This window comes from Ochotona curzoniae, unplaced genomic scaffold, assembly GCF_017591425.1.
Source record: "Ochotona curzoniae isolate NIBS_2020 unplaced genomic scaffold, NIBS_Ocur_1.0 scaffold_4506, whole genome shotgun sequence".
NCBI classification, from domain to species: domain Eukaryota; kingdom Metazoa; phylum Chordata; class Mammalia; order Lagomorpha; family Ochotonidae; genus Ochotona; species Ochotona curzoniae.
This window is the reverse complement of record NW_024467119.1, coordinates 15,193,321-15,220,102: the sequence shown is the minus strand read 5'-3', so window position 1 is coordinate 15,220,102 and position 26,782 is coordinate 15,193,321. Positions and strand designations below refer to the sequence as shown.

The window sequence follows — 26,782 nt, the reverse complement described above, 5'->3', positions numbered from 1 at the left end:
ATCCAGGACATGGACACACCCATACAAAATGCCAGCAATATAATGTGCAAGATTAGCCTGTTGAACCATGGTGCAGGCCCCAAACTGTTCTAAAAGTAATTTCTGTATGTTTTCAAAACTTTTGAGACTGCACTCTAAACTGTGGAATTATACAGTTAAAACAAGTGAATTATATGGCATATAAGCAAAATATTTTCATAAAGCAAGAGAAGACATTAAACACATCTAAGACGTGCTGGCTCACGTGTATTATTAGTTCATTTCTACTTCTGGGCCAATGGTCATAATGACTTGGCAGTATCCAGTTGCAGTATGATTGTTCTTGACACTATACCAAAAACTTCTATGTAAAATTAGTGAAACAGTTGTGCTAAGTGATCAGCTATTAAATCCATAGACATAATAGTAAAAGTGTTATTGTATATGCTCATTAAAATATGAGGTCAAATTCAATTTCTTCCATGTGTCATTCAGGAAGTCTGATTGAACTGCTGTGTGCATACTTTGACCTGTGAAAGTTATATTTTAACCTTAAGAATAGTTCCCTTATATATAGCCAAAAGCCAAGGCAGTAACAGTTGGAAAGCAAGCTTCACCGTCTGCTGAGATGTCTACCAGGTGGATTTCAGTTCTGCTGCTGCTGCTACAGCTCAGTTGCCACTTCAGCGCCGTGGGATGTGGAAAGGTGTTGGTGTGGCCGATGGATTTCAGTCACTGGATCAATATGAAGCTCATCCTGGATGAACTGGTGCAGAGGGGACATGAGGTGACTGTTCTCAAATCTTCAGTTTCTGTTCTGCTTGATCACAGTGAATCTTCAGCTATTGAGTATGAGACTTTTCCTGCATCCATACCCAAAGATGTGTATGAGAAGACTTTCTCGAATGATATAATGAAACATGTTTATGAATTACATAAATATTCATTTTGGAATTTTTTTTCAAAACTTCAACAAATGCAATATGAAGTTTCTGATTTTTTTCAAATTATGTGTAGGGATGCAGTTTTAAATAAAAAACTTGTGACAAAGCTGAAAGAATCGAGGTTTGATGTTATTTTTGCAGATGCCCTGTGTCCCTGTGGTGAGCTGCTGGCTGAGCTACTTAAAGTCCCCTTTCTGTACACACACCGACTCTTTCTAGGCTACAAGTATGAAAAGTACAGCGGAGGACTTTTGTTTCCCCCTTCCTATGTGCCTACCACCATGTCGGAATTAACTGATAAAATGACATTCATGGAGAGAGTAAAAAATATGCTATATGTGCTTTATTTTGACTTTTGGCTTCAAATTTATAATGAGAAGAAATGGGATCAATTTTACAGTGAAGTGCTGGGTAAGTATTGCTTTTATTGGATACTGCCAAATCCTGACTATTTCGTGCATTTTGATTGGGACTTAGTATGATATCATAATATAGAGATGTGAACTCTTTGTTTCTCTGGGTTTTTTTTGAATATATTTTATTTTGTTTAAAAAGCAGTTTTATAGTGAGACAAAAAAAAAAGAAAACTTCATCCAGTGTGGTTCAGACCCCAATGGCCAAGCCCCATACTGAGTCAGTCTGAAACTAGGAGCCATGAGCTCTTGATCCAAATCTCTCACATTGGTGAATTTGCCCAAGACTTGGACAACCTCTGTTGCTTTTCTAGGCCAGAAGGAGGGAGTTCAATGGAAGTGGAACATACAGAACATGAACAGGCACCTAAATGGGATGGTAGTGATTGAAGCTGGAGGATTAGCCTGTTGTGCTACCATGCTAGCCCCAGAAACTTGTCTTCTAAAAATTTAGTGAGATGATAACCATGTAAGACAAGCCAAACTCAGAATGCTGCAGAAAAACTGAGATTATTGATCAGTTAGTACCTGATTGCCTTTACAGAAAGTCTTCCGAGAAGTCATAAACACAACAGCAAAGAAATAAGGACTTATCTAAGCAATAATGCATCCACTTTTCTATATCTCTTATTTTATCTTGGAGAGAAAGAGAGAGAAAGATAGAAAGGGAGAGAGACAGAGAGAGAGACCAAGTGCCATGATGAATGTAGATAGGTAGTTTGGGAAATATTATGGCTTCTGTTTTTCTTTTTAAATTTATTTTGTCATTATATAAAAATGTGTGTGTGTGTGTGTGTGTGTGTGTGTGTGTGTGTGTGTGTGTGTGTGTGTCTAACAAACTCAAAGTGGTACTGGACAAGTTTCATGCATTTCATAAAGGCTGCTTCAAGGGCTGAAGTAACTATCTAAATAGCACTGAGAAACTTGCTTCCACCTATGTGAATTAGTTTCCTAATTAGAACTTACACTACTTTATTACATTACCATATGAATGTATTCACAGTATTTAAATCTCAAATTAAGACACAGGAAATCAAAAATCTGACCTTGGGTATCATAATGATTTTTTTTTCACTGAGATCATTCAATTAATTTTATTTAATAATGAGAATCTGAAATACTACTCAGCCATTAAGTTGAATGAAAACTTGTCTTTTGCAACAAAATGATGCAATTTGAGACTTTCATGCTTAGTAAAATCATTCAGTTCCAAAAATACCAAACTATTTTTTCTTGAATTGTGATATCTAAAATCAGAGTATGTTATATGGAAAGTAGTTTATGTTATATTTTGTATTAGCAAAATTAAAAATTTGAGATTCATTTACAATTTATAGTCCTCTACAGTTACGAGACAGTGATTCTTTTCTTTCACTTCTTCTTATTTGTTGAATTGTTTATCTACCGATGTTTAACTGAGATTATATCATTTCAAAATTTTTAAAAGAAAACAAGGAAAGAGGAGAGTGACTCTGTCCCTGTGCAGAGTTGAGAGGGAAGGTGGGCAGAACGTATCACTTTACTCCTAAATCTGTATTGCAAAACACATATAATTTCCACCTTTTAAAAATAAAATTAAATTGACTTTAAAATTACAATTTCTTAATATTCCCAAGTAAAGCATTAGTATATAGTTTCTTTAAAAAATGCATTGCCCTTAAGGGAAAACATGTCACAAACTGAGAACAAAATAGATAAATAAATAAATAATCTCAGTCAAAAATTTGGGGAGATATTTAGAGTTATTTAATTTTTAATATAATAAATAATTATGAGACATCTAACATGAAACAAGACAATCAGGTGACTTAGAAGAATTATATTGTACTCTCAAATACTTCCCAATGAATTTGGCTAACCATGATCAAGCTCCTAGCTATTCCAATTAATTAATTTATTCAACAGCAGAATTACAGAAGGAGAAGGAAATAAAGAGGTTTTCCATCCACTGGCTCACTCCCAAAATCGCCCAAAGGGCAAGGGCAAAGGCAGGAACCAGGATGTTCCTCAGGTCATCCACTTGAAAACAGAAGCTCCAGGACTTTGGCCATCCTCTGCTGCTTTTCAAGGCACATCATGTGGGATCTGGATTGGATGTGTAAGAATCAGAACTTGAACCAGTGCTCATATAGCATGCCAATGTTTCTGCTAACAGCTTTAGCCGCTACACCAAGTGCCAGCCCTAGTATCAAGCTGCTAAACAAAAGAGGTGATTAGAACACTTTGGAAAAGATTTTTCCATGGGTATAGAAGGATCAATAAGGTGCAGATTTGATATATGTTCCAATTACTATTAGTATTTTTATTGTGATTTGTTAATTTTTATTTCTTTAAAATTTTAGCTGACATACAGATTTAGACATATTTATGGGATGCCATGAGATATTTCTGCAAATGAACACACTATCTGCTGTCCAAAAAAGGGTGAATATAGTTATTTCACATCTTTAATATTTATGATGAATCCATCAAACCATGTGCATTAATTTTACCTATACACCTGTTAAGTGTAATAAACACACAAACTTCTACACTTGCTCAGCAATAATTCAAGACATAGAAGTCAGCATTTTCTATTCTCCTTTGTTTTTTCCTAGTATCTGGGTTACATCATTATGTTTTCATTTTCTATGAGCTCATATTTATGTATCGCTCTGTGAATGACATACTGTGACACTTGTCTTTTAAGTTTGGTTAATAGTGCTAAATCTAAGAATCTTGAGTACCCCCAGGCTAGTACAATAAAAAAGAATTCACTATTTTCTTTGATAAATAGCACTCCAATCTATGGATATGTTATTCTTTTCTTAGCAATTTTTTGTTGGATAAACTTTTAATCTGTTTGAAGTTCTTGGTTATTCTTAGTGCTGCAATAAAGATGGGAGTGCAGCTATAACATTGACAGATGGTTTTCATTTCCATGGAAAAAATATATAAATACACAAAATATATTCTAGGTACATGAATATCATGTCCATACCCACTATTGGACTTATAGACTAATACACATTTGTCACTTTAGCAAGTGTTAGAGAGAAAATTGTTACCTGTGGAAGTATAGACACTCTTACTCTAAAAACTGTTCATGAAAGTGAATTTACTGAGGTGAATGACAGTTGTAGTGAGTTTTCACAATATTCCTCTTGCATACCCACATATGTATATCTACATACATATTAACATACACATATGTGTGCATACTCATCTGACACTGTTATTTTCTTGCTCTCATTAGGAAGACCCACTAAACTAACTGAATTAATGGGGAAAGCTGAAATGTGGCTCATTAGAACCTATTGGGACCTGGAATTTCCTCGCCCACTCTTACCAAGTGTTGATTTTGTTGGAGGGCTCCACTGCAGACCTGCCAAACCCCTGCCTAAGGTAAACCTATTCCAGTTGTGTTTTTGTTCTGTTTACCTTTCAACTGTGGAAAAATGTTTCTGTATTCTTCACTCACACTGAATCTCAGTTTGTGTATTATGGGCAGTGGGACATAGTATCCTAACAACAAACACTCCAGTTTCCTATCCGCATAGCTGTATAATTGCATTTTGTTATCAAGCAGTGAGAATAAACTGGTGGCTTTTGAGCACACAGTCAGTTAAATCTGGGCCTTTACTTGTCAACACAGAAGAAAGCATTAGGCGTTTTATCAAGGAATTTTGATAAATGATTGTGATGCCTCAACTGAAGTGCTAGTGACACTTGTTAAGTGTTACATGAAAGCATGAGCAAGCTGTATCACTGGAATAAGTTATATCAGATGTTTTATGCCTAGAGCAAAAGTACAAGAAGCTTTAGGACATGTTCCCTGAGTAGCATGCATCTCCACAGCACAATTGCCTATGTGGACCAGCACTGAGGGAACCTGCTTGCACAACAAACACCAGGCAGCTATACCAAAAACAAGTGTGTTGCTTCATACATCATCAGGCTGCCATTATTAGAACGGCAAAAATACTATGTTGCCACTTATGATGGTTCACTTCATGAAGGAAAAGAAATGATTAATGATTAAGAAAAATCCAATTAATGTAACCCTCTACTTGAAAGATTTTCCCTTCTGTGTTAAAAGAAATTGACAGTGTCAGCAAGGCAGGAAAAGGGCTTTTTTTGGTGGAGGAAGAAAAGAACGAACACAGTTGAACTGTAGTGTTAGCAGCTGTTGCTGTCATTAAAATTGCAGACAGGATAAAGCAAACCGCTTCCATAAATATGAAGCTGGTTTAATTTATTTGAAAATATTATGTGTTGAGCAAATTACTTCCTTCATACAAACTATAATTTTACTTCTATGTATTTTTAAAAAGCAACTTATTTTATAAGATACAACAAGTGTCTGAAAAATGATTTGTTTTATATTATAATTAGGAGTAACTATGTTGAGTTGATCATGACATTTTGCATACATCTGTCAAAACTAAACTGGCACAATCTAGACCTAAACACCTTTCATGTATGATTTAAAATAGCATTCTTGCATATGTGTATACATTACTTATCAACAGAAAAAAATGCATGTTGGGGGATCAGTGCTGCAGGGTAGTGAATAAGGTCAATCCCACTCTGTCTCCCTCTATCTGAATAACTATGTCATTTAGATGAAACATAAGAGCCATCACATGCCAGTGGCCCTCTTGGGCCAGGTTCCTGGGACATTTTCTCTCAAAGACTTAATTTCTTCTGATATGTAGACATTCTTTTCTCGGTTATCCAATCAAAGAACAGCTTTGCTAGTTTAGAATACTGTTGCATTAATACAATAAGAATGCACCACTCAGGATATCTTCTTACCGTCAATCTGTTCTCAGATGGCTCCTCTTTCTTCCCTATGTGATATGTGAATCCCCAAGGCTACCTTCAGCGATAAGCCTGCTATGTCAGTGCGGTCCTAATTCCCCTTGAACCTCGATGTTCCCTCTTATTAACTGTCTTTTCAGAACCACATAGAGCATGTCTTTCCCTCTTTCTAATTTCTGTATTCTGAGCTGAGTTCAGTTTGTCTCACTCCATGCAAGATCCTAAGCGGCTCCATGGTGGGAGCAGCCCCCATTTGACTGGCTGCCCATGGGCTGCAGGTTCAGCCCCATGCTTATGGCAGTCTGGTGATGCAGGCTTCTGGTTGTTCTGGGGGATGGCTCTGGCAAGACCATGAGTAGACTGGGACTTTGATCAAGGCTAGAAAACAAGTCTAGGAATTTCCCCACAGACATTTTCCCTTGGATTGGTCAGGGAAGGGAGTAAGGACACGTGTGGGAGGGAAGATGACTAAGGTAATAGGTAGCAGGCAAGAAATGAATCTGAAGGACTCCCATATCGACAATGCCACTGTACTTACAAGGATAGTGAGGTGGCTGAGACCAAGCATTTTGGAGGATTGAAGCTGCAGGACTTCACTGGATCAGACAGATCTGCCAGCCCATGTGGGTGATCTCAGCTAGGCTATGGAAAGCTAGTGCAATGGAACTGCCTGGCTGGCAAGATCCAGGTACCCACCAGTGAGAGTCATACCAGTGCATGAATAATGTTAGGCTGGGTCATGACGCTAAGCAACACGCAACGGAACCATATCAGGGGGAAGATTCTGGGACATATGTGGGCTCAACCTTGTTGGACTGCCATAACAGCTGATTTGTTCAAGAGTTGGGGGTAGTGATAGGCTGAACTAGGTATGACCATGGAGCTTTCTAATACTCATGGGTGCTGGGGATGGGAATATACTTGGTGGATCCATGCTGCAGCACTCACAAAAATAGGCTGTAGGGAGGCTGGGCTATAGCATCCACCAGCTCATATAAAGGCCACGACAGAGGAAGCAAACTATGCCAGGAAAGGGCCTAGTACCCACAGGCATGTGTCGGGCAGTGACTCTGGTGGGGAAAACTTGGGAAACTCCCCTGGTGGGCCATAGCTTTAGCTGGTGACCATGTGATTTGGTTTTGAGTATTGGTCTGGCCAGGCTAGGTAACTCCACTCATTGCCAAGTGTGTGAGTTGGTTCTGGGCAGAGAGGCAGACTAGGCAAGGCCAGACCATCCTCAACTCTCTGGCATGTGCTGAAGCCATGCTGGAGTGTGGGTCATACCAGGCTAGGCTATCACACCTACCTGTTTCCATGAGCCAAGAACGGAAGATTCTGGGCAGGGCAAGGCAATAGTGAGAGTTGCTACTAAAGGTGGATTTGAAAGGCTCTGCTGCTGGGCTATTCTTCTACTGATGAGCATGAGTACTACAAATAGAGTCAGACCAGACCAGACAGTGCTGTAACATCTGTTGGCCTGCATGTGTGCTGGCTTAAGGAGAGAGCCAGATGGGCCTAACCAGCTGTATCCACTCCACTGGGGCAGGCATGAGCCAGAGTAAATGCAGCCTGGAGGGGCATGGCTATATCATCAGCTGACAAGTGTTGGGCCTCGGGGTATGTCTTGTCAAACAAGACTGCAGAATCCCCTGGAGAGTGCAAGATCTGGGGCTGGGAATGGGCACAGTAGGGAAATGATGGGGTCCTCTGTGATGGGCTGCAACTCCCACTGGTGAGCAAGAGAATCAGAGCTGGGGGTGGGCCTAGCCAGACAGTTGTTGGCAACCACTAGCATTTAAGCAGGCTGGATAGTGGGGTCAGTTGGATTTAGTTTGGCTTCAATCCCCATTGATGTATACAAGAACTGACTAGGACACAGGGCAGACTGAGCCATTCTGCTACACAAACTGGCAAGCATAGGAACCAGGACTCGAGTGTGCCTTTTGGGGGCTATTAGGAGTCACAGCAACTAGGCTGCAGTTTTTGTTGGTGAACATGACAGTCGAGCATGTGGTGTGCAGGACTGGCTGTGCCAAAGCACTCATTGGTGTACATAAGAGACAGAGTTGGCCATTGAGTTGATCCAGCAATTGCGAGTAGGGGTGTGTGTGTAGGCTGATGTGGGTGATGGAATGAGCCAGACCCCATACTAAGGTACTGGGGCAGTGGGGAAGATGGGTGTGGCCTCTCTGCTAATTCCTCCTCCCCAACTTCCCCCAGATACAGGAGGAACTGGAGGAAGGTTTGGAAATAATGGTCTCACCCACACACCCATTCTCATTGATCCTCCCCTCCATGGTCAAATACACAAACATAATCAATTAAAAAAATGAAATTAAAAAATCCCATCACAATACTTTGAAAACTTACTATATCGCCCAGATACCCTGAGTCAAGTGGACTTATGATCTTTACACAGTGTCAAGATTCAGCTTGTCTTTTCTAAGAAATCTGCCTAGGGCAGTGTCGTGCAGAGTGTTCCTCACATCTTCCTGCAGTAATCTCATAGTGTCAAGGCATTGGTCTAGATTCCTGATTCATTTAAGCTTATGTTTGTAAAAGATGAATGACCGTGATTTGGCTCTTAAATTTGTAGGTATAGAAGCTGTTAGACTGCAGGCATGGACCAATAGCTGCTTGTAGACAGGGTATTTACTCACTGTCTCTCTCAGTCTTTCTAGGTGTGAGGATTGTTCTCTGACTCATGGGCAATGGAATTTCCTTTTAACTGTCTCTTTGTGAGGCTCATTGAGAACTTATTTCTCCCATGGTGGCATCTCAGCCCAGCATTCACTTTAGGAAATCTTGCTGAGAATCTCTTCTGCAAATGAAATAGTTGCTTCTGCTTCTGATTTTAATACAGATAATCTGGATCATGTGTATTCCTTTGGAGAGCAGTTGACTCCCACATACTGACTATAATGAGACCTGCTTTATTCCAGCACCACCCCTCCTTCCGCACTGCATCTCCTCATTCTTTGTTTTGCCATCCGTGCACTTTTCCCTGTGTCTTCCTTCAACTCCCAGCCTGCTCCCTAAATATGTCCACCTTGAAACATTTATGCCTTTCCCCTTCAGCTACTCAGCTTGTGACATTTGCTTAATCATTTACAACTGCCATAGTCAGGGACTTTGAAGAGACCCGTATTCCACAGGAGCAAATATTCAATATTGAAAAGGAAAAAATATAAGTAAAATGGACAATATTTTATCAATTCAAATGCTCATCAGAAGCATTTAGAGACTGCAGGACATGTATTTCCTTAGCCTGAAATACAGTCCACAGCTTCCAGAGAATAACTCCTCAATATGAGGGCAAAAGAGTTGTTGAAACAATCTTAAACATGCAAAGCTGGATCAAACACAAAGTCACACAAAATGTGATAACATGCATAGATAAATTTTCCTAGCAATACAACAGTGAAACTGGACCCAGGGCAGTAGCTGAGTGGCTGAAGTCGTCGCCTTGCAAGGACTAGGATCCCATATGGACACAGGTTCTAACTCTCGCTTCCCATTCAGCTTTCTGCTCGTGGCTTGGAAAAGCATTCCAGGATGGCCCAATGCCTTGGGACCCTACACTTGCGTCGGTGACCTGAAAGAAGCTCCTGGCCCCTGGCTTCAGATTGGCAAACCTCCAGCCATGTGGTCACTTGGGGAGTGAATCATTGGGTGGAAGATCTTCCTCTCTGTCACTCCTCCTCTCTGTGTATCTGACTTTCCAATAAAAATAACATAAATCTTAAAAACAAACAATGATCCAATTACAGCACTTTGTGCTCAGAATCTAGTCATATGATCAATTATTAATATACATTCTCAAAAGGAGGCTGTTTGTGGAACAATGTTCTTTCTACGTTTTGCTTGTTGAACACTATGTGTGGTGCACTATTTACATTAATCTAGAAAGAAACATTTCATGACACAGGAAACTATGCTGGGGTTCATCTGAAAATAAGATACAAAACTGTATACCTTTGTATAAATTGAAAGCAAGCAGATGTTTGCATTTTTTAAAAGAAGGAATGCTGCATGAACTTATCTGATTTGTTAAATCACTGGTAATTACTCCAGGGATATTGTCTCTCAAGCAATATTCATTTAATCATTATTGTCTTATTGCTCTATGTGTGTTTTTAAAAGGTAAGAATTATTAGGGGCTATTATTTGTCGCTAAACTTTCCTTAGCTCTCTAATACTGTCCCTTAAATGTGTTCCGATATCCTAAAATATGGTCCTAATCATTGTCATTCCTCGATATGATTTTAAAAATTTGCTCAAATTAACCTCAATATAAAATACTCCTGTCTGAAATTGATGTGCTTTCTTTGTGATCTCTGTTCTGTCGAGAGAGAGAGAGAGAGAGAAAAAGAGAGAGAAGCACAAAGGTCAGTGCAGTGCAAGGGAAAGGCCCCATGAGTGGAACAATAAAGTATGCACTTTTATCCATTAGGTTGCTAGCTTATACAGTTATTCTGTACTTGCTCTTCAAATCACAAAGGAAGATCAGGATTACAGATTTCATACCACAACACACAATGGTAATGAAAGATGTCTGTCACTCTCCATCACTTAGGAGGTGTAATCTAGAGAGATGGAGACAGTGAATGAATTTGCAAAAGCTATCTGAGTAGACTTGTTAAATCTTCAAAGAAAACAGAAAATCTATTGAAAGAACCTCAAAAAATGAGATATGGTTCTTGATCTTAATATAAGAAAAGGTATATCTTACAATAGTTATCATTTTGCCTCTCAAATTTTTACATAAACTTTATGACAGAGATAAATATCCTTTAATAAAATGATTGTAAGAGTTTTATATGCATACAATATGTTTTGGATATTTTTAGGTAGGATGTTAAAATTTTTATTGTTTCTCATAATGATTAGAATGGGTTTCCTTCCTTTAATTTGTAAGAATGTATTTGAACCGCGAAATTATAGAGAGAAGTGCAGACACAGAGATAACCTTCCATCTGCTGACTTCCTCCCGAAGTAGCTGCAGTGGTCAGAGCTGGGTTAATTCATTCCAGGATTAAGGAACTTCTCCCAGGTCTCCCACATGATTGCAGGGATGCAAACACTAGGGCTGTCCTCTGCTGCTTTCTCAGGCACATGGGCAGGGAGCTGGACTGGAAGAGGGGCAGACAGGAATGGAACCAGTGCCCATGTGGGAATGGACACCATCACCAACAGCATAGGCCATGACAGTGCTTCTTTTATTCATTTTCACTGTACCTGTTTCACTGTATTTATTTTGTAGTGGAACAAATACTTTCTTTACAGGAGTTGGAAGACTTTGTTCAGAGCTCTGAAAAGGAGGGAGTTGTGTTGTTTTCTCTGGGCTCAATGATCAGTAACCTGACAGAAGAGAGGGCCAATGTGATCGCATCAGCGCTTGCCCAGCTTCCACAAAAGGTCAGAAAGAATGTTTTACTTTGTTACTGTAAACACCTAAAATCTGTATAGGGTTTGGTTTATTGCCCTTGTTTTGTGCTGTATTTTGTAATTTACTTGCAAAATTCTTTTTAAAAGGAAAATAATGATTAAGAGCACAGATATTAGAGCTGATTACATCAAAAGCATTGGTAGCTGACATTTTGCCGGCAAGATTTAAATTTGATAGGTGCAATATTAGTGAAATCACAATGGTCTAGCAGGTTAACCTAATTAGCAAATTCTCCTTTTCTATTTCATTTCTTCTATCCAGGATTGCTGAGAGCAATATGCACAGAACACATATATTCACAATGAGTAACTGCACTAGTGCAGTAAGTATGAGCAAATGTTGAATGAAAAAAGACAGAAGTGCATTACATAATGTAGTCTTCACATAGAAACCGAAGCATTTTAGTAGCCCTATATTCTGTGGGATGCAGATTCATTGTGATCTTCACAATGACAGTCAGGAAAAGGTGGGCAGGTCTAATCAAGCTTGAGCCAAAAGGCCCTGTGCCCAACCAACTTGACAGAATACGAAACGGTAGGCCTTTATCAGTGCATGTGGCTCTGCCAATATCTAAATGAGGAACATGCAAATGAAAGAAACAGGATCTAATCTTTAAGATAAATAGTCTGCACAGCAAAACTCCCGTGTCATGAAGGTTCACACTCTTAGAAAATAACTACTGAAACAACCAAGAATTCAATATTATCACAAAGATACCAGGCTGATATTGAAACTTTAGTATGAGGGCTAGAACAAAGCATACATTTATTAAAGAAAACGGATGTGTGGGTCATCAGGAATTTGCTATGCAATATACACAAAAATTTACATAGCTGTCAACTTCTTAAAAACCCAAGTTGACCACTGACTCACTAGTCTGACACATCAAAACTTTATTCCTCACCAATCTAAATGTAAATATAAGCACAGAATTAAAGCATATTCTATTTAATGTTTCATACTTTCCATTACTTAACCATCTTTTTTTGTCATTTCCTAACTTTGTCCTGTGATAAACCCTTAACCATGTAAACCGTTACTCTCTTCAGGACTCTAACTTGTTGTAAGATGGACTATGATTCAGGTAACACATTGCCTTTTCTTGAACAGGTTCTGTGGAGATACAATGGCAAGAAACCGGGTACCTTAGGACCCAACACTCAGCTCCTTCCTTGGATTCCTCAGAATGACCTTCTCGGTAAGCCTGTGGAGATGAAAGTCTAAGACAAGATAAATAATCATAAAAAGTACTTCAGAGTGAGTGTTTGATGCAGCAGTTTGAGAAGCCTTCATCTGATAACAGAGTACCTGGGTTTGAGTCCCAGCTTGCTCTGGATTACAGCTTCCTGCTAAATGCATATTCAAGGAGGCACTGAGTCCTAAGGTTCAAGTTGTTGAGAACCTGCCATCTTTGTTGGAGATCCAAATAGAACTCATGATTCCTGAGTTGGCTTGCCCTAAAGGAAGTATTGCAGGGATTGAGGTAGTGAACTAACAGGTGGGCAATTTCACTGTGTCTTAGATCACTCTGTCTCCCTACCATTCATATTATTAAACAAAATTTTAAGAAATACCTTAAGTTCTTCAATTTATTTTAGTTTCATTTTGGATCATGGGGGTAAAATAAGGTAAAAACAGATCATTGAAATTTTCTTAGATATAATGGCCTTTTTATTTACAATCAAAGTATGCATTTTAGTATAATTACCTCTAAGCATTTGTCAATATCTTCCTGTTTATGTCCCATTTCTGCAATTGTCCCTATTCTTTTCCCACACAGGAGTCTACAACTGATAGCCTTTACCTTGAAATGTTAGTGTGTTTCATAAAATGCAGTCTCTCCTTCCTTGAACGGCAGCACCGTGGCACCCTCAGCGTGTACATGCCACATGTGTGATCTTGCAACCTCATCTTTTCAATAAAAGTGTCTTCTGTTTTCTGTAAAGATTTTTTGTTATGTGTGGTCCACTTTATCCCACTTGCTCACCCTGTATTCTTTAATCACATCTCAAGTCACACACCATTTCTTTAGGTGGTTTCATTTACCTCTCAAATGCACTGAGGTCACTGCCTCTGACTTCAATGCCCTTGGATGCCCAGAGCAAATCTTTTCCAGAAACTTCTATCTTTCACTGAAATTTGATTAATTGCAGGTCACCCGAAAACCAGAGCTTTCATCACTCATGGTGGAACCAACGGCATCTATGAGGCGATTCACCATGGTGTGCCCTTGGTGGGCATTCCTTTGTTTGGGGATCAGTTTGATAACATCGCTCAGATGAAGGCCAAGGGAGCTGCTGTTAAAGTCAACCTAATCACAATGTCAAGTGCAGATTTGCTCAGTGCAGTGAAGATAGTCATTAATGATCCTTCGTGAGTATAACACTTTTAAATTTGGTAGCATTTATAAAGATGAATTCTCATTATTCAGTGTGTATATCATTTCTTTTTCATTTGATATTCACAAAATAAAATGATACAGCTATTGTATCATAAAATGTACTTTTCAACAAGTTGTTTGAAAGCTGCAAATCAATATCTTCAACGTACGGCTTGATTAGTAAGTATTTGAATGATGTTGTATGCAAATATTCAAAAGTATGTAACTCGAAGCCCACAGATTTGAACCCAGCACAGTAGCCTAGTTGCTATGTCTTTGCCTTGCATGTGCCAGAACTGAATACAGGCTTTGGTGAGTTTCACAGATGCTCTTCTTCCCATGTAGTTACCTGCTTATGACCTAGGAAAGCAGTAGAGGACAACCCAAAGCCTTGCAACCCTGCCTCTGCATGGGAGACCTGTAAGAAACCCTGGCTCCTGTCTACGAATTGGCTGGCTCTGGTCGTTGCAGTCACTTGGGGAGTGAGCTAGAGGATGAAAGGTTTTTCTCTCTGCCTCTCCTTCTCCCTGTAAATCTGTCTTTCCAATAAATAAATATAAAAAAAATTAAAGAGAACACAGTTTTAGACAGAATGATATTTTCAGAAGGAAAGAATGACATTGAAAAAATATGATAGAACATTTACATTCAACATATAAACTTCCTAGAACTGTACATATTAGCTCAATAATTGATTTTGCTTTCTAATTATTTTTAAAGTAGAATATATTTGCATACAGTTGTAATTAAAGTGTGAACAAGTGATTTAAATATACTTTTATGATTAACAAATCTTATCCAAATACAATGTTCATGATTTTTTTCACCAGAGCAAAAAGATATGACATGCCCTATAAATGTCTATTGTTTTAACCCTAAACCCTGTGCAGACATATTTTACTTTAGATGTTTCAACACAAGCTGTCTGGAGATTGCTTTCAATGCCATCCTAAAATATTCAGTCTTTTGCTTCTAGTGTCTTTTGCTAGAAAAGTCTCACTAATGTATCTCAGTTTCATCCAGGTTGGTGAATCTGTGTTTGATCTATATAATATTATCATTTCAATGTTCATTTTCTCATTTATTTAATGACACAGTTTAAACCTGGTAATCAGAAAAAAAGTCCTGCAAAAATTTATTAAATCATCTGATAAATTACATTTCAGGGCCTGGTGCAGTAGCCTAGTGGGTCAAGTCCTTGACCTGCACCTGCCAGGATCACATATGAACAATGATTTGTGTCCTGGCAGCCCTGCTTCCCATAAAGCTTCCTACTTAGACCCTGGGAAGGCAGTTGAACACACGCAAAACCTTCAGACCCTGCACTCACCAGGAAGACCAGGAAGAGCTCTGGGCTCCTAGTTTTGGATCAGCACGGTTCCAGCCGTTGGTGCTGCTTTGGGAGTGAATCATCAGACGGAAGATCTTCCTCTCTTTCTCTCCTCCTCTCTGTATTAAAAAAAATACACTTTTTCTTCATTTATATGTACACTACTTATTTTAAGCCAATATCATATTCTGAACTAGATTAACTTCCTTGCAGTGTTAACATCATCATGTTTCCCCTTTAGATATAAAGAAAATGCTATGAGATTATCTAGAATTCACCACGATCAGCCCATGAAGCCCCTGGACCGAGCTGTCTTCTGGATCGAGCATGTCATGCGCCACAAAGGAGCCAAACACCTTCGGGTTGCAGCCCACGACCTCACCTGGTACCAGTACCGCTCTCTGGATGTGATTGCGTTCCTGCTGGCCTGTGTGGCCACTGCTGCACTCATCATCATAAAATGTTGTCTCTTTTGTTACTGGATGCTTGTTAAAACTGTTAAGAGCAAAAGAGAGTAGTTCAAGTATGCTAACTTGAAGGAGCATCACCTGATAGATGAGCTGTCCCAAGCTTAATTCAGCAAGCTGAGGCTATAACATAGGTCAGTTTGGTTGCCAGAAGGCCTCAAGCGTGGCAGTAGGAAAACCAAAGACTAAGACTCACTTATCTAGCAGTGATGGTTGTGACACCTTTGATGTAACCTGCAAGTAAAGAAAAGACCTCAATAACTTCATAGAGATGAATTGGACTCAGTCTAATAAAACCGTTGGCTGTTAGTGGTGCTCTCCTATTTCCCTGGTGAGTGCCCCAGGCCCCCTGGTCCATGGAATCCTGTCTTAAATGTTGTGTGATCTCTAATTCTTTCCTCCATAATTTTAAATCATGTATGCCTAAGTCTTTCAGATGTGACCTTTCACCCTTGTTTCTGGCATTCATGTAAAACATCTTGTTTCAGGATGTTTGCGTACTGGTGCATAAGTATATGTTATTCTTCCATTTTCAATTTTCCAATGGAAAGTTTTAGCTAATGCATTGATTTCCACACTGACACGTTCATCATATAAAAGCACGGTGTTAAATTTAATGTATTTGTAAATTCATAAATTTATTTTTCTGTTTGATAATCAGGTATATTTTCTTGTTTTCTCTTCAGACACTAACATTGGCAATAAAGGTTTACAATCACACATAAAATAGTATGTTTTCGGGCCCGGCCCGGTGGCACAGTTGTTCTGGTCCTCGCCTTGCCTGCCCAGGATCCCATATGGGCACCTTTTTCTATCCCGGCGGCCCTGTACCCTTCCAGCTCCCCGCCTGTGGCCTGGGAAAGCGGTCAAGGATGGCCCAAGGCTTTGGGACCCTGCACTAGCGCGGGAGACCCAGAGACAGAAGATATTTCTCTCTGTCTCTCCTCTCTGTATATCTGCCTTTCCAATAAAAAAATATATATATAAAAATAATTTAAAAAATAGTATGTTTTAAATCTTTTTACCACGGGGGCCTGGCACAATGGCTCAGTCGCTAAATCCTCGCCTTGCACAAGCCACGATCCCATGTGGGTGCCTGTTTGTGTCCCTGTTGCTGCACATCCCAATCCAGTTCATGCTTGTGGCCTGGGAAAGCAGTAAATGTGGAGCGTGGGGAGCAGCACAGAGCCTTGGGACCCTGCATCAGCATGGAAAACCCAGAGGAAACTGCTGGCTTTTGGCTTTGAATAAGCTCAACTCTGGCTGTTGGGGCCACTTCGGCAGTGAATCAGTGGACTGAAGAACTTTTTTTTTTCTGTGTTTGTCTCTGTAAATCTATCATTCCAATAAATATAAATAAAGCTTTAAGATAAATAAATAAATATTCTCACTACAAAGAAATGATAATTGCAGGAGGTGAAGGATATGATAACCATACATATTTGATAAATATGCAAGAATCCCATGTATATAAATAGCACATCTTACACTATATAAACAATTATAATCTAACAGTAAAATATTTAACGTGAGAAGAGTAAAAATTATATTTCAGATTTTGAACTTCATATTAAGAATATCCACATCCAGCTGATCAAATAATAAGAACAATTTAATAAAAAATAACCAGTCTTAACAGACATTAAAATGCATGATTGTCCACTAAGCATATGAATACATGCTCAACATAAGTTTCTCAATAGTATTAGAGCAAATCAAGTCAAAATCACAATGGTGAGCACAATTACTAGCGTAGTTGAAATAAAAAGGCAAAAAAAAATAGTAAAAATAGGAAGAAATTATTTATTAAATACATTATAAAAATGAAAAAATGGTGAATTCACTAGGGAAATATCATTCTAAAAATATTAAACATAGATTTGTCCCATGCTTAAGCAAATCTTCTTACAAACTCAATGATTTTATATTGTGGCCAGCTAGAATTAAAAGAGAAAGATTAATCTCATTTTCTTTAAAAATCTGGGTCAAAAGGAGGCCATATTTTGAAAACCTATGGTGGTAGAGAACTGTGTGATTGTGAGTCAGTTTTCTGACTAAACAGGAATTGAGAAATGGTGATGAAAAATTATTTCCATATTTGGCATCCCCATTAGATAATTCTGACCATGTAGAAAATTGCTAATGGTGCTAAATCCCTAAGAGCTTTTTTCTGCCTGTATCCCCACTTTTCCTCCATGTTCTGCTCTGGCAGCATTAGCGATTTAATGTTTGCCTCACCAACGCTTCTGCCCGTCCCTAGGAGAGAAGAAAATAACCCAGACTGCTGCTCCTGGAGGGTTTGCACACTCAGGGCTACTGCATCGAGAAGCAAGATACACCCAGTGGCCCTTTACCTTCCTTTATTCCTTTGTGTGTGACACTACAGTGACCTCATGCTTCCAGGGTACTCCCCTTCTGGACATGGGTGTACCTCCTGGTGTCAAAGACTTCCCATGTGCCTGCTGCTCTCATCCCCAGGTGGGTAGGATACTCCTCCTCAGGGGCACCTGGAGGCTCCCTGCGGATTCTGGAATTGGGCTGCTGGACTCCTGACTCCCTGCTTTCCTAACTGTGGTCAGGCTCTGGAGAGAAGGGAAAGTGCACATATTGCAGCCACTCCCTTTGCACTCTGTCACTCAGCAAGTGCTCTTGTCAATTATTATCTTTTTTTTTTCTTTCCTGGATATTCAGATGAAATGCCAAGTTTGTATCACCCTCCCCTTGTGGGGATTGTCAGCTCTAGAACTGGGTTCCCGGAGAGGTCACGGGCTTCCATCACCTACTGCAGGATTTATCAGTGGGGGAAGTTTTTAATTTTTTAAGTAGCCCCTAAATCTGTAAATAAAATATAATTTAATATTAAATATGCTGTATTGTAAAACTTTACAAAAAGGACTTGATGAACTTATATTTGTTGCTCATGTTTGTGTATGCCCTGGATTGTTCTAAGAAAATTGGTTCTTCCTGAGCAACTCATTCATTTAGAGCTAAAAATATCTTATCACATAAAAGGGACCACACCCTTCAGAGTTGAGTGCAAAGTTGTCTCAGGGCAGGTGCTGTGTCAACAAGTTAAGTTTCCTCATATGATATGGGTATCCCATCGTGTACCCACTTTAGTCTGGGGAGCTCCACCAGATCCACCTCCCCGCTTCTAACCTTGGAAAGCAGTGGAGGAAGGCACAAGTCCTTGGACCCTACACCCACATGGGAGACCTGGAAGAAGCGCTATGTAACTGGCTGCAGATTAGTTCATGTCTGGCCCTAGTGGCCAAACGGAGAGACAAACATTGGTTTCAAAGTTCTCTCTCCTCTCTCTCTCTGCATACATATATACATACACACATACACATAAGGTATTTTTCTGTTCTCTCTGTAACTCAGCCATTGAAACAAACAGGAATAAAATAATACTGTCACAGGAGGAAATAGCACATATCAGATAATGAATATATGGTCAATTGCATTAAATTAAAGTCCTTGAGATTTAACATACTAAAAATAATCATCATTTCTGCAAAGAATTTCTTCACATTTATCCCCAAAGTATGTTTATAAATGTCATAGCATTCCCCAGAGCAATGTGCTGGCTGCAGAGATGAACATCAGCTACAGTGTCTGCCACACACTTCAATTCCCACTTGAATTGAGAGACTGGAGACAAGTACTTTGAATCGTGTGGAAAATACTATAGGGAAAGACCACATGCCAAGGATGGTTCATAAGGAAACATAGCAAGTGTCCCATGAACACAGATAAACAAAGAGGAATCTAGACCTATATAGGAACGGAAGAAGAAATGAGGGATAGCAAAAGATTACAAAACAGCAAGGCAGTTTCTAGGACTGCAAGTTTCTATACCAACAGACTAAATAAGAGGCACATAAATTTGAAGAAGCCATGAGGAGCCAAGCCATCTTAAAGAGCCTGAAATACCTAAACATCCTTAGAGTCAAGGAGAAAGTCATGGTAAGATCAGCATGAGTTTCATAACAGAATTCCAAATGCTTTGCTTTCAAGTACAGTTGGAGAAGTTAAAAAGGGGGAGACTTTAGGATTCGGTTGAAAGAGTGACAGACAATGGAAATCTACATGAACATTGTTATAGAGATGGCAATGGCTAATGTTATGATATCTGACAATCTTGTACTCTGTTCTATGACAAATACACATAAACTATTCTAAACATCTCGTGTACATGCCAGTGTTCCAATAAATTGACATTTTATTTCTTCCTCCTTTCATACTATGACTAATGCTGTTAATTTGCTGACATTTCCCAGAAACATTTGTTTATTTATTATTTCATGATACAGTTTCATAGGCTCTGGAATTTCCCTACTTGCCTCCCCAAAGCTCCTCCCACTGCATTGATTTCCCCTCTATCATTACAGAAGAGCAGTCCTCCATAAAGGATCATAAGTCCATCATTCTGTTATTTAAGTGTATCCTGAAAGTGTAGAGATGGACAATCGCAGAGAGTCCAGCATCCCATTGTCAAGTTATGGTTAACAGTTTCATTAGGAGTCAATCTTTGATTTGAAAGTAGAAATGCATACTTCATTGTATCTTCACATCTGGATATGAAAGTTTCTATTAAGTGCTACTTATAAAACTGTTTAAATGAAAAGACATGAAACAAAACCAACAACAGGAAGAAAATAGAAAATTTACAACAACATAAAGTGCAATAACATGCAAGTAAATTACCAATGTTGTAGCTGAAGAAATAAAAAAGAAAATCAAAATGCTTCTTAAAGAAAATGATGCTACTATATGACCTATGTGTCAGTGAAACGAAATTAGAAAGGAATAAAAGGGTTTTTTTCCAGAAATGAAAATTTTAAAACTACTAAAATTTGGTGCCTGGCATGGCAGGTGTCAGTTCTAATTTCAGCTGCTCAATGTCCCACCCAGCTCCCTGCTTGTGGCCTGGGAAAGCAGGCGAGGATGACCCAAAGCCCCGGGACCCCTGCATTCACGTGGGAGACCTGGAGGAATTTCTTGGCTCCTGGCTTTAGATCAGCGCAGCACCAACTGTTGCAGTCACCTGGGGAGTGAATCATTGGATGGAAGATCTTGCTCTCCATCTTTCCTCCTCTCTGTATATCTGACGTTGCAATAAAAATGAAAATAAAATAATAAAATCCTTGAGATCCAGCAAAAACATTATTATAAGGGCTGTTGATCTCATATTTTACATGAATGCTGCTGTATATCAGAGAAAACATGTGATTCTTATGGTTTGGGGATAGATTTGTTTCACTGAGGGTAGCAATCACTACTTGGGACCATTTGGTTGCAAATGGTAGAATTTCATTCTATTTAATGGCTAAGCATTATTCTGTTGAGTAGATGTACCAAAGTTTCTTTAGCCATTTCTTTTTTGATAGCTATCTGGGTTGTTTCTATGTCTTTGCTAGTGTAGATTGTGCTGCTGTAAATATAGGATTACAGATCCCTTTCTTATACATGGATTTCATTTCCTTTGAACATATTCCCAGAAGTGGGAGTCTAGGTCATATGGCAGGTCAATTTTCAGTTGTCTTTGCACTCTGCATACTGACAGCCATAATGATTGTATTTGCCTACACTCCCTACCCCCAGTGTAGGACGGTACCCTCTCCCCACATCAATGCCAGCAGGTGTTGTTAGTAGAGTTCTGAATGCAAGCCAATCTCACTGGAGTTAGGCAGAACCTCAAAGTGTTTTTCATTTTTATTTCCCTGATAACTAGGGAGCCTGAGTATTTTGTCACCTGTTTATTGGCTATTTGAATTTGCTCTTTTAATATTGGTGTAGGTACTGATTTTCCAATAGATGAACATTGTATTCCCAAGATCGAACAGCATGGTACTCATCAGCAATGTATTATGAAGAAGCTATAAAATTCTTCATTTTAAAAGTTGATGTATAGAATTAAGATGGCAGAATAGGGTAAGGACACATTTAAAAAGACAGAAAAACATTTAATCAGGATGAAGCAGAGAGGACATATTTCAGGAAATAGGAAAGAACAGAACAACAGCAGAGGGGTACCTGGAGACTGACAGAAACAAGAAAGCAGCAGAAACAATGGTGTGGTGTTGCAGTGACTGATAATCCAGTGACATTCAGCTAATGGGTGATCTGTATTCCACCATCAGCCGGAACTCCACCAGCAACCAGGTGGGAAGGGACTTTCACTGAGAGCTGGGAGAGTGAACCCAAAGAACGGTCCATCCTGCTGCTCTGTTTGATTTGACCAAGAGCAGAGACAGAGCAGCAGAACCCAGATGGGCAGTGCGAGAACAGTGTGGATTTCATAGCACAGTCTGACACCCAGAGCTGAATTGGGCACCATTTTGAGTAAGGAGGCAAAGGCAAGGGAAAGGACTGAGCATACACTGGACTGGGAGTGAACTCATTTCTGACTCAGTGAACTAAAGCAACGTGGCATTCTAGAGGTTGCACCCAAGACAGGTCTGGGTAGCCCTCGGATCTGATAGCCAGCTGATCAAGAACTGCAGTAGTGGTATGTCAGGTGCCATTTTGCACACCGTGGCAATAGCTTTAGGACTGTAGGGACAACAGTGAACTGCACATGTCCGAGTTAAAGAGAATTTGCTGAGTTCCATGGATTGCACTGGACCTGCAGGAAAATAATACCGACTGTGGCATTGTACTGGTCAAAATTGGGTCCGTGTTGCACCCAAACCTAACGTCGCATGGGTTCCGACAAAATCAGCACCACCAATAACCTAACTACATAGGACACCTGGTGTCTCCCTAATCCTGGGACCTGCTCCAACTGGAAGTGTGAGAAAGGTTGCAGAGACAAGGGTGCAGCCTCAGCATGGTATCACAGGAGGTGGAGATTGATGAGCCAGGAGCTGGGGCTTTGGAGACCACAGTGGGAATCTGACATAAGAACCCAGACCTGAAAATCACTGGAGGTTGTGGTACAAGTGGCTGCAAGCAAAAGTTGTGTACCAACTGCAATAAGTAAAATTGCATTGTAGACATGTAGGTGACACAGCTTAGAAACCGGCCCCAAGGAAAATACTCTGCTAACCAGAAGTACAATGACCAAAAGCAAAAGAAGAGACTAAGGCACAATGAATGTTAGTGAAGTCTCCCCTGCAAAGAGTTGAAAATCTTACAATAACATCAATGTCAGTTTGTATGCACCTATCTATAAAACCTCAAAATGACAAAGATAGTTGATATATAAAATATACAGATGATAGTTAAAATATAAATCTTTTATATACTCCTCTATGTAATAGAAAATGTTTTAAAAATAATGACAGAACTGTGACCTGCTCTGTGGCATAGTAAGCTAAGCACCTATGACTCTGCCACCACATATGGGTATTGGTTCAAATCCCACTGCTACAGCTGGGATCCAGCTCACACCATCAGCTGGAATAGTGCCTGAAAAAATAGCGGGAGCTTTCCTAAGAGCATGGGCACCTGCACTGAAATGGGAAATTGAGATGAAACTCCTGGCTGTTTGCTTCAGACCAATCCATCCCTTGGTGTTGGGATCATTTGGCATGTGAAGCAGTGGATGAAAGATCTTTGTCTTTCCCTCTCTCTATTATAACTATGTCTTTTAAATAAAATCAAATTCTTTAAAAATAATAAATAGACAGATAGATAGATAGATAGATAGATAGATAGATAGATAGATAGATAGATAGATATTTTGAGGTTGGCCACCAATGCTGCTGGCATCCTCTATCAGGTACCCTACTTCCCATCAGGCTCCCTGCAGGTGACTTCAGGAAAGTGGTGAAAGATGATCCAAGTGTTTGATCTCCTGAAACACACACAGGAGACCCTGATGAAACTCCTGGCCCCTGATTTCACCTGCTGATCCTCCGGTTTAAGGCCATCTAGGGAATGAACCTACAAATGGGAGATCATTCTCTCTCTCTTTCTCTTTCTATTTCTCTTTTATTTTCAAATCAATAAATAAATAACCCTTTCTCCCTCACAAGAACTTAAGGAACACACAAATTAAAAGTAATCAATATGAGCTACACACAGAGACCTAAGATTTCAAAGTTTTTTATGGAAAATTCACATTGTCTATCCATTCCACCTAGTCAGAAACATTTTTTTCATGATTTGTTTATTTATTTGAAAGGCAGAATTAACAGAGAGAAAAAGAGAAACATAGAAAAAAGGAATACCCGCCCAAATGGCAACAACAGTCTAGGTCAGATATGTTGAAACCGTAAGATTCTTTCAGGTCTCCATATGAGTGGCAGAGGCCACACAAGCCAGCTACTGCTTTGCCCAGACCTTTATTAAGGAGCTAGGATAGAAGTGCAGCAGCTGTGACACGAACCAGCATCTGTATGACATGCCAGTGTCTCAGGCAGTGGGTAAATCTTCTATGCCCTAGGTCAGTCATCCCTCCAAAATATCTTAAATTCCTCTCATACATAATATATTAAAATATTAATTACTTATGAAACATTTCGTTAAATCAAGGAACATTGGGCCTTTATAATATTAATGAGAACATTCATTAAAAAGCATTTATGTAACAATTGCAGACTTTTTTCATGAAAAAAATCATTCAATTACATTTCCATGAGCTCTTTATTACCTCCACACTTATATTGGTTTAAACACATAAACATGTGTATACATATGCATATATACATAAATTTGTATTTTCAAGAGTATATGAAATAAATACTGAAGGTATATCATATGCTGAGCCATATGAAAACAGAACATTTGGAAAGATTTAAGCAAAACAGTATGGGTCAGGTGTTTGTACAGAAGGTCTTCATCCTATGTGCCAGAGTTCAACTCCTCACTTTGCCTCTGAATGTGGGCTTCCACTTAAGTACACCCTTAGGCACAGCAGGTGAGACCTAAATGCTGAGACCCTAAAACAATGGCTGAAACCAGCTGGGGATCCAGATTCCTGGCTTCTGCTTGGCCCAATGTGGGCCCTGGCAAGCCTTTACACTGTTCACCCACAGAAGGGAAATTCTTCTCCCTCATGTCTGTTTTTCTTTTTGTCTCTCAGTATTTACACTCACATATTAAAAAAAAACTGATAATTTAAATAAAAGATGCATTGTAGAAAGTGTTTGAAAAGGCAGTCAATAAAATCTGTAACTTTTGGAAGTGAAACAACTTAATTCAAGTAATGAAAATTTTAAAAAAATCATAATTAAACAAGGATTTTATGGTATCCACATATAAGTGTTTACCAACCAGAAAATATATGGATATATAAGCCACAAAATACATACACAATGTGTATAACTGTATTAAAGATAATGGTGAAAAATTTGTGGAAAACCTAAAAATCTCTGTGTCACAGAGCGAAAGCATAATCATGGAATTAAATACAACACGTTGAGATGTAATAGCATAATGAAGTCAACCAATCACTTCTATTTAAAAAGACACAAAGAAATGTACTTTGTAAGATTCTAGTATATTACCAAGCAGAATTAACATGTGGCACATCAAATGGGAAGTGATTACTTTGGGGAAAGAAGGAGTACTTACACAGTCCACAAAGAGGCAGTGCGTCTCCCCAGCTGTGCAAGGGTGGCACCTGATGAGCAGGTGCCTGATGTCCTCCCTACACCATAGCTTTTAGGACAATCATGAAGCTGCCAGCAAGTCACTCAGGATAAATGAATATTTTTTGCATGTTTGCCCAACATAAATTTTATTTGTATAAAAGACTTCTATAGTATATTGCAAAATTCTCACATTAAGACAGAAATGATCATAAAACAACAGAAGAGGTGGCTTCACATACTGGCATATATTGACAGGATGATATTTTGAGAGAGAAAGTATTAAGGTCATCCATCAAGAGGTAAAATCAAGCTCTGGGGAGAAGCAGGGGGAAATTATCCTGGAGACAACATAGAGCATTAGGTTAACGGAGCTAAATGCAGAGAATGCTTCTGGCATCAAAACAAATCACACACAAAGGTGCCTAGAGAAGTGTGGGCATCAGGAAGCAATGGGAAAGACATTTGTAGTGTGTCATGATTGGAGATCAGTAATCTGAAAGAAAGCTAAATATTTTATCCTAAGTCTGATAATTAGCAGCATGAAATGTTAATAAGACAATGTCCTGGTCAAATATGTATTTTAAATACCTTTTTAGTTTTTACTTACACTTTGAAAATCTGGCAACCACAAACATATCCAGCTAAAATTCCAGCTTCTTATTATGATTATCCATAAAAAAAGGTATTCTTCGTCAGTTATTCAACGACTCATTTTAAGCCAATTTCCTGAGACTTTCTGAAAACCTGACATAGATATGATATATTTAAGCAAACTAGCTTTCTTGCAATGCTGTTATCTTTATGTTTCCCCTTTAGATATAAAGAGAATGCGATGACATTATCACGGATTCACCACGATCAGCCCATGAAGCTCCTGGACCGAGCTGTCTTCTGGATCGAGCATGTCATGCGCCACAAAGGAGCCAAACACCTTCGGGTTGCAGCCCACGACCTCACCTGGTACCAGTACCACTCTCTGGATGTGATTGGGTTCCTGCTGGCCTGTGTGGCCACTGCTGCACTCATCATCATAAAATGCTGTCTCTTTTGTTACCGGATGCTTGTTAAAACTGTTAAGAGCAAAAGGGACTAGTTCAAGTATGCTAACTTGAAGGAGGGACACCTGATAGACAACAAGCCATCCCAGTTTAATTCAGCAAGCTGAGACTGCATTGTGGGTCCATTTTGCTTGCCACATCGCCTGGAGTCTGGGAGTAGGAAAAATAAATACTAGGGCTCAGTCAATTTATCTAATTGTGATGGTCACTGACAACTTGGATATAACCCACAAATAAAAAAAACCACCCTAATAACTTCATAGAGATGAATTGGATTAAACCTAAAAAAACTCTTGTCTGTTAATGTTGCTTTCCTGTTTTCCCAGTTAGTGCCTCTGGAACCACGTCCCTAATACCTTTTCTAAAATCTTGTGTGATCTCTAATTCTTTCTTCTGCTTTTAAAATCTTGTACG

At 39.2% G+C, this 26,782-nt stretch overlaps 1 protein-coding gene across 3 annotated transcripts; it reads left to right on the top strand.

The window, feature by feature from the left end:
• Positions 1 to 607: 607 nt before the first annotated feature.
• Positions 608 to 26,403, top strand: LOC121147019 (UDP-glucuronosyltransferase 2B17-like). 3 transcript variants are annotated; one of them, XM_040966687.1, is made up of 6 exons: positions 608 to 1,334; positions 4,572 to 4,720; positions 11,426 to 11,557; positions 12,699 to 12,786; positions 13,742 to 13,961; positions 26,127 to 26,403. In XM_040966687.1, the coding sequence occupies exons 1-6, from the start codon at positions 608 to 610 to the stop codon at positions 26,401 to 26,403; spliced, it is 1,593 nt and encodes a 530-aa protein (XP_040822621.1). The 3 variants fall into 3 exon arrangements, with proteins under 3 accessions (XP_040822621.1, XP_040822620.1, XP_040822622.1); XM_040966686.1 differs by lacking the exon at positions 26,127 to 26,403 and adding an exon at positions 15,540 to 15,816; XM_040966688.1 differs by lacking the exons at positions 13,742 to 13,961; positions 26,127 to 26,403 and adding an exon at positions 15,540 to 15,559.
• Positions 26,404 to 26,782: the final 379 nt, after the last annotated feature.

What these genes read in the sequence shown, in the direction of transcription:
- LOC121147019 (XM_040966687.1), top strand. Translation starts at nt 608, where the DNA reads ATGTCTACCAGGTGGATTTCAGTTCTGCTGCTGCTGCTACAGCTCAGT. An exon ending in ATTTTACAGTGAAGTGCTGG is followed by an intron (nt 1,335 to 4,571) that starts GTAAGTATTGCT and finishes TGCTCTCATTAG; the next exon opens with GAAGACCCACTAAACTAACT. An exon ending in ATAGTCATTAATGATCCTTC is followed by an intron (nt 13,962 to 26,126) that starts GTGAGTATAACA and finishes TTTCCCCTTTAG; the next exon opens with ATATAAAGAGAATGCGATGA.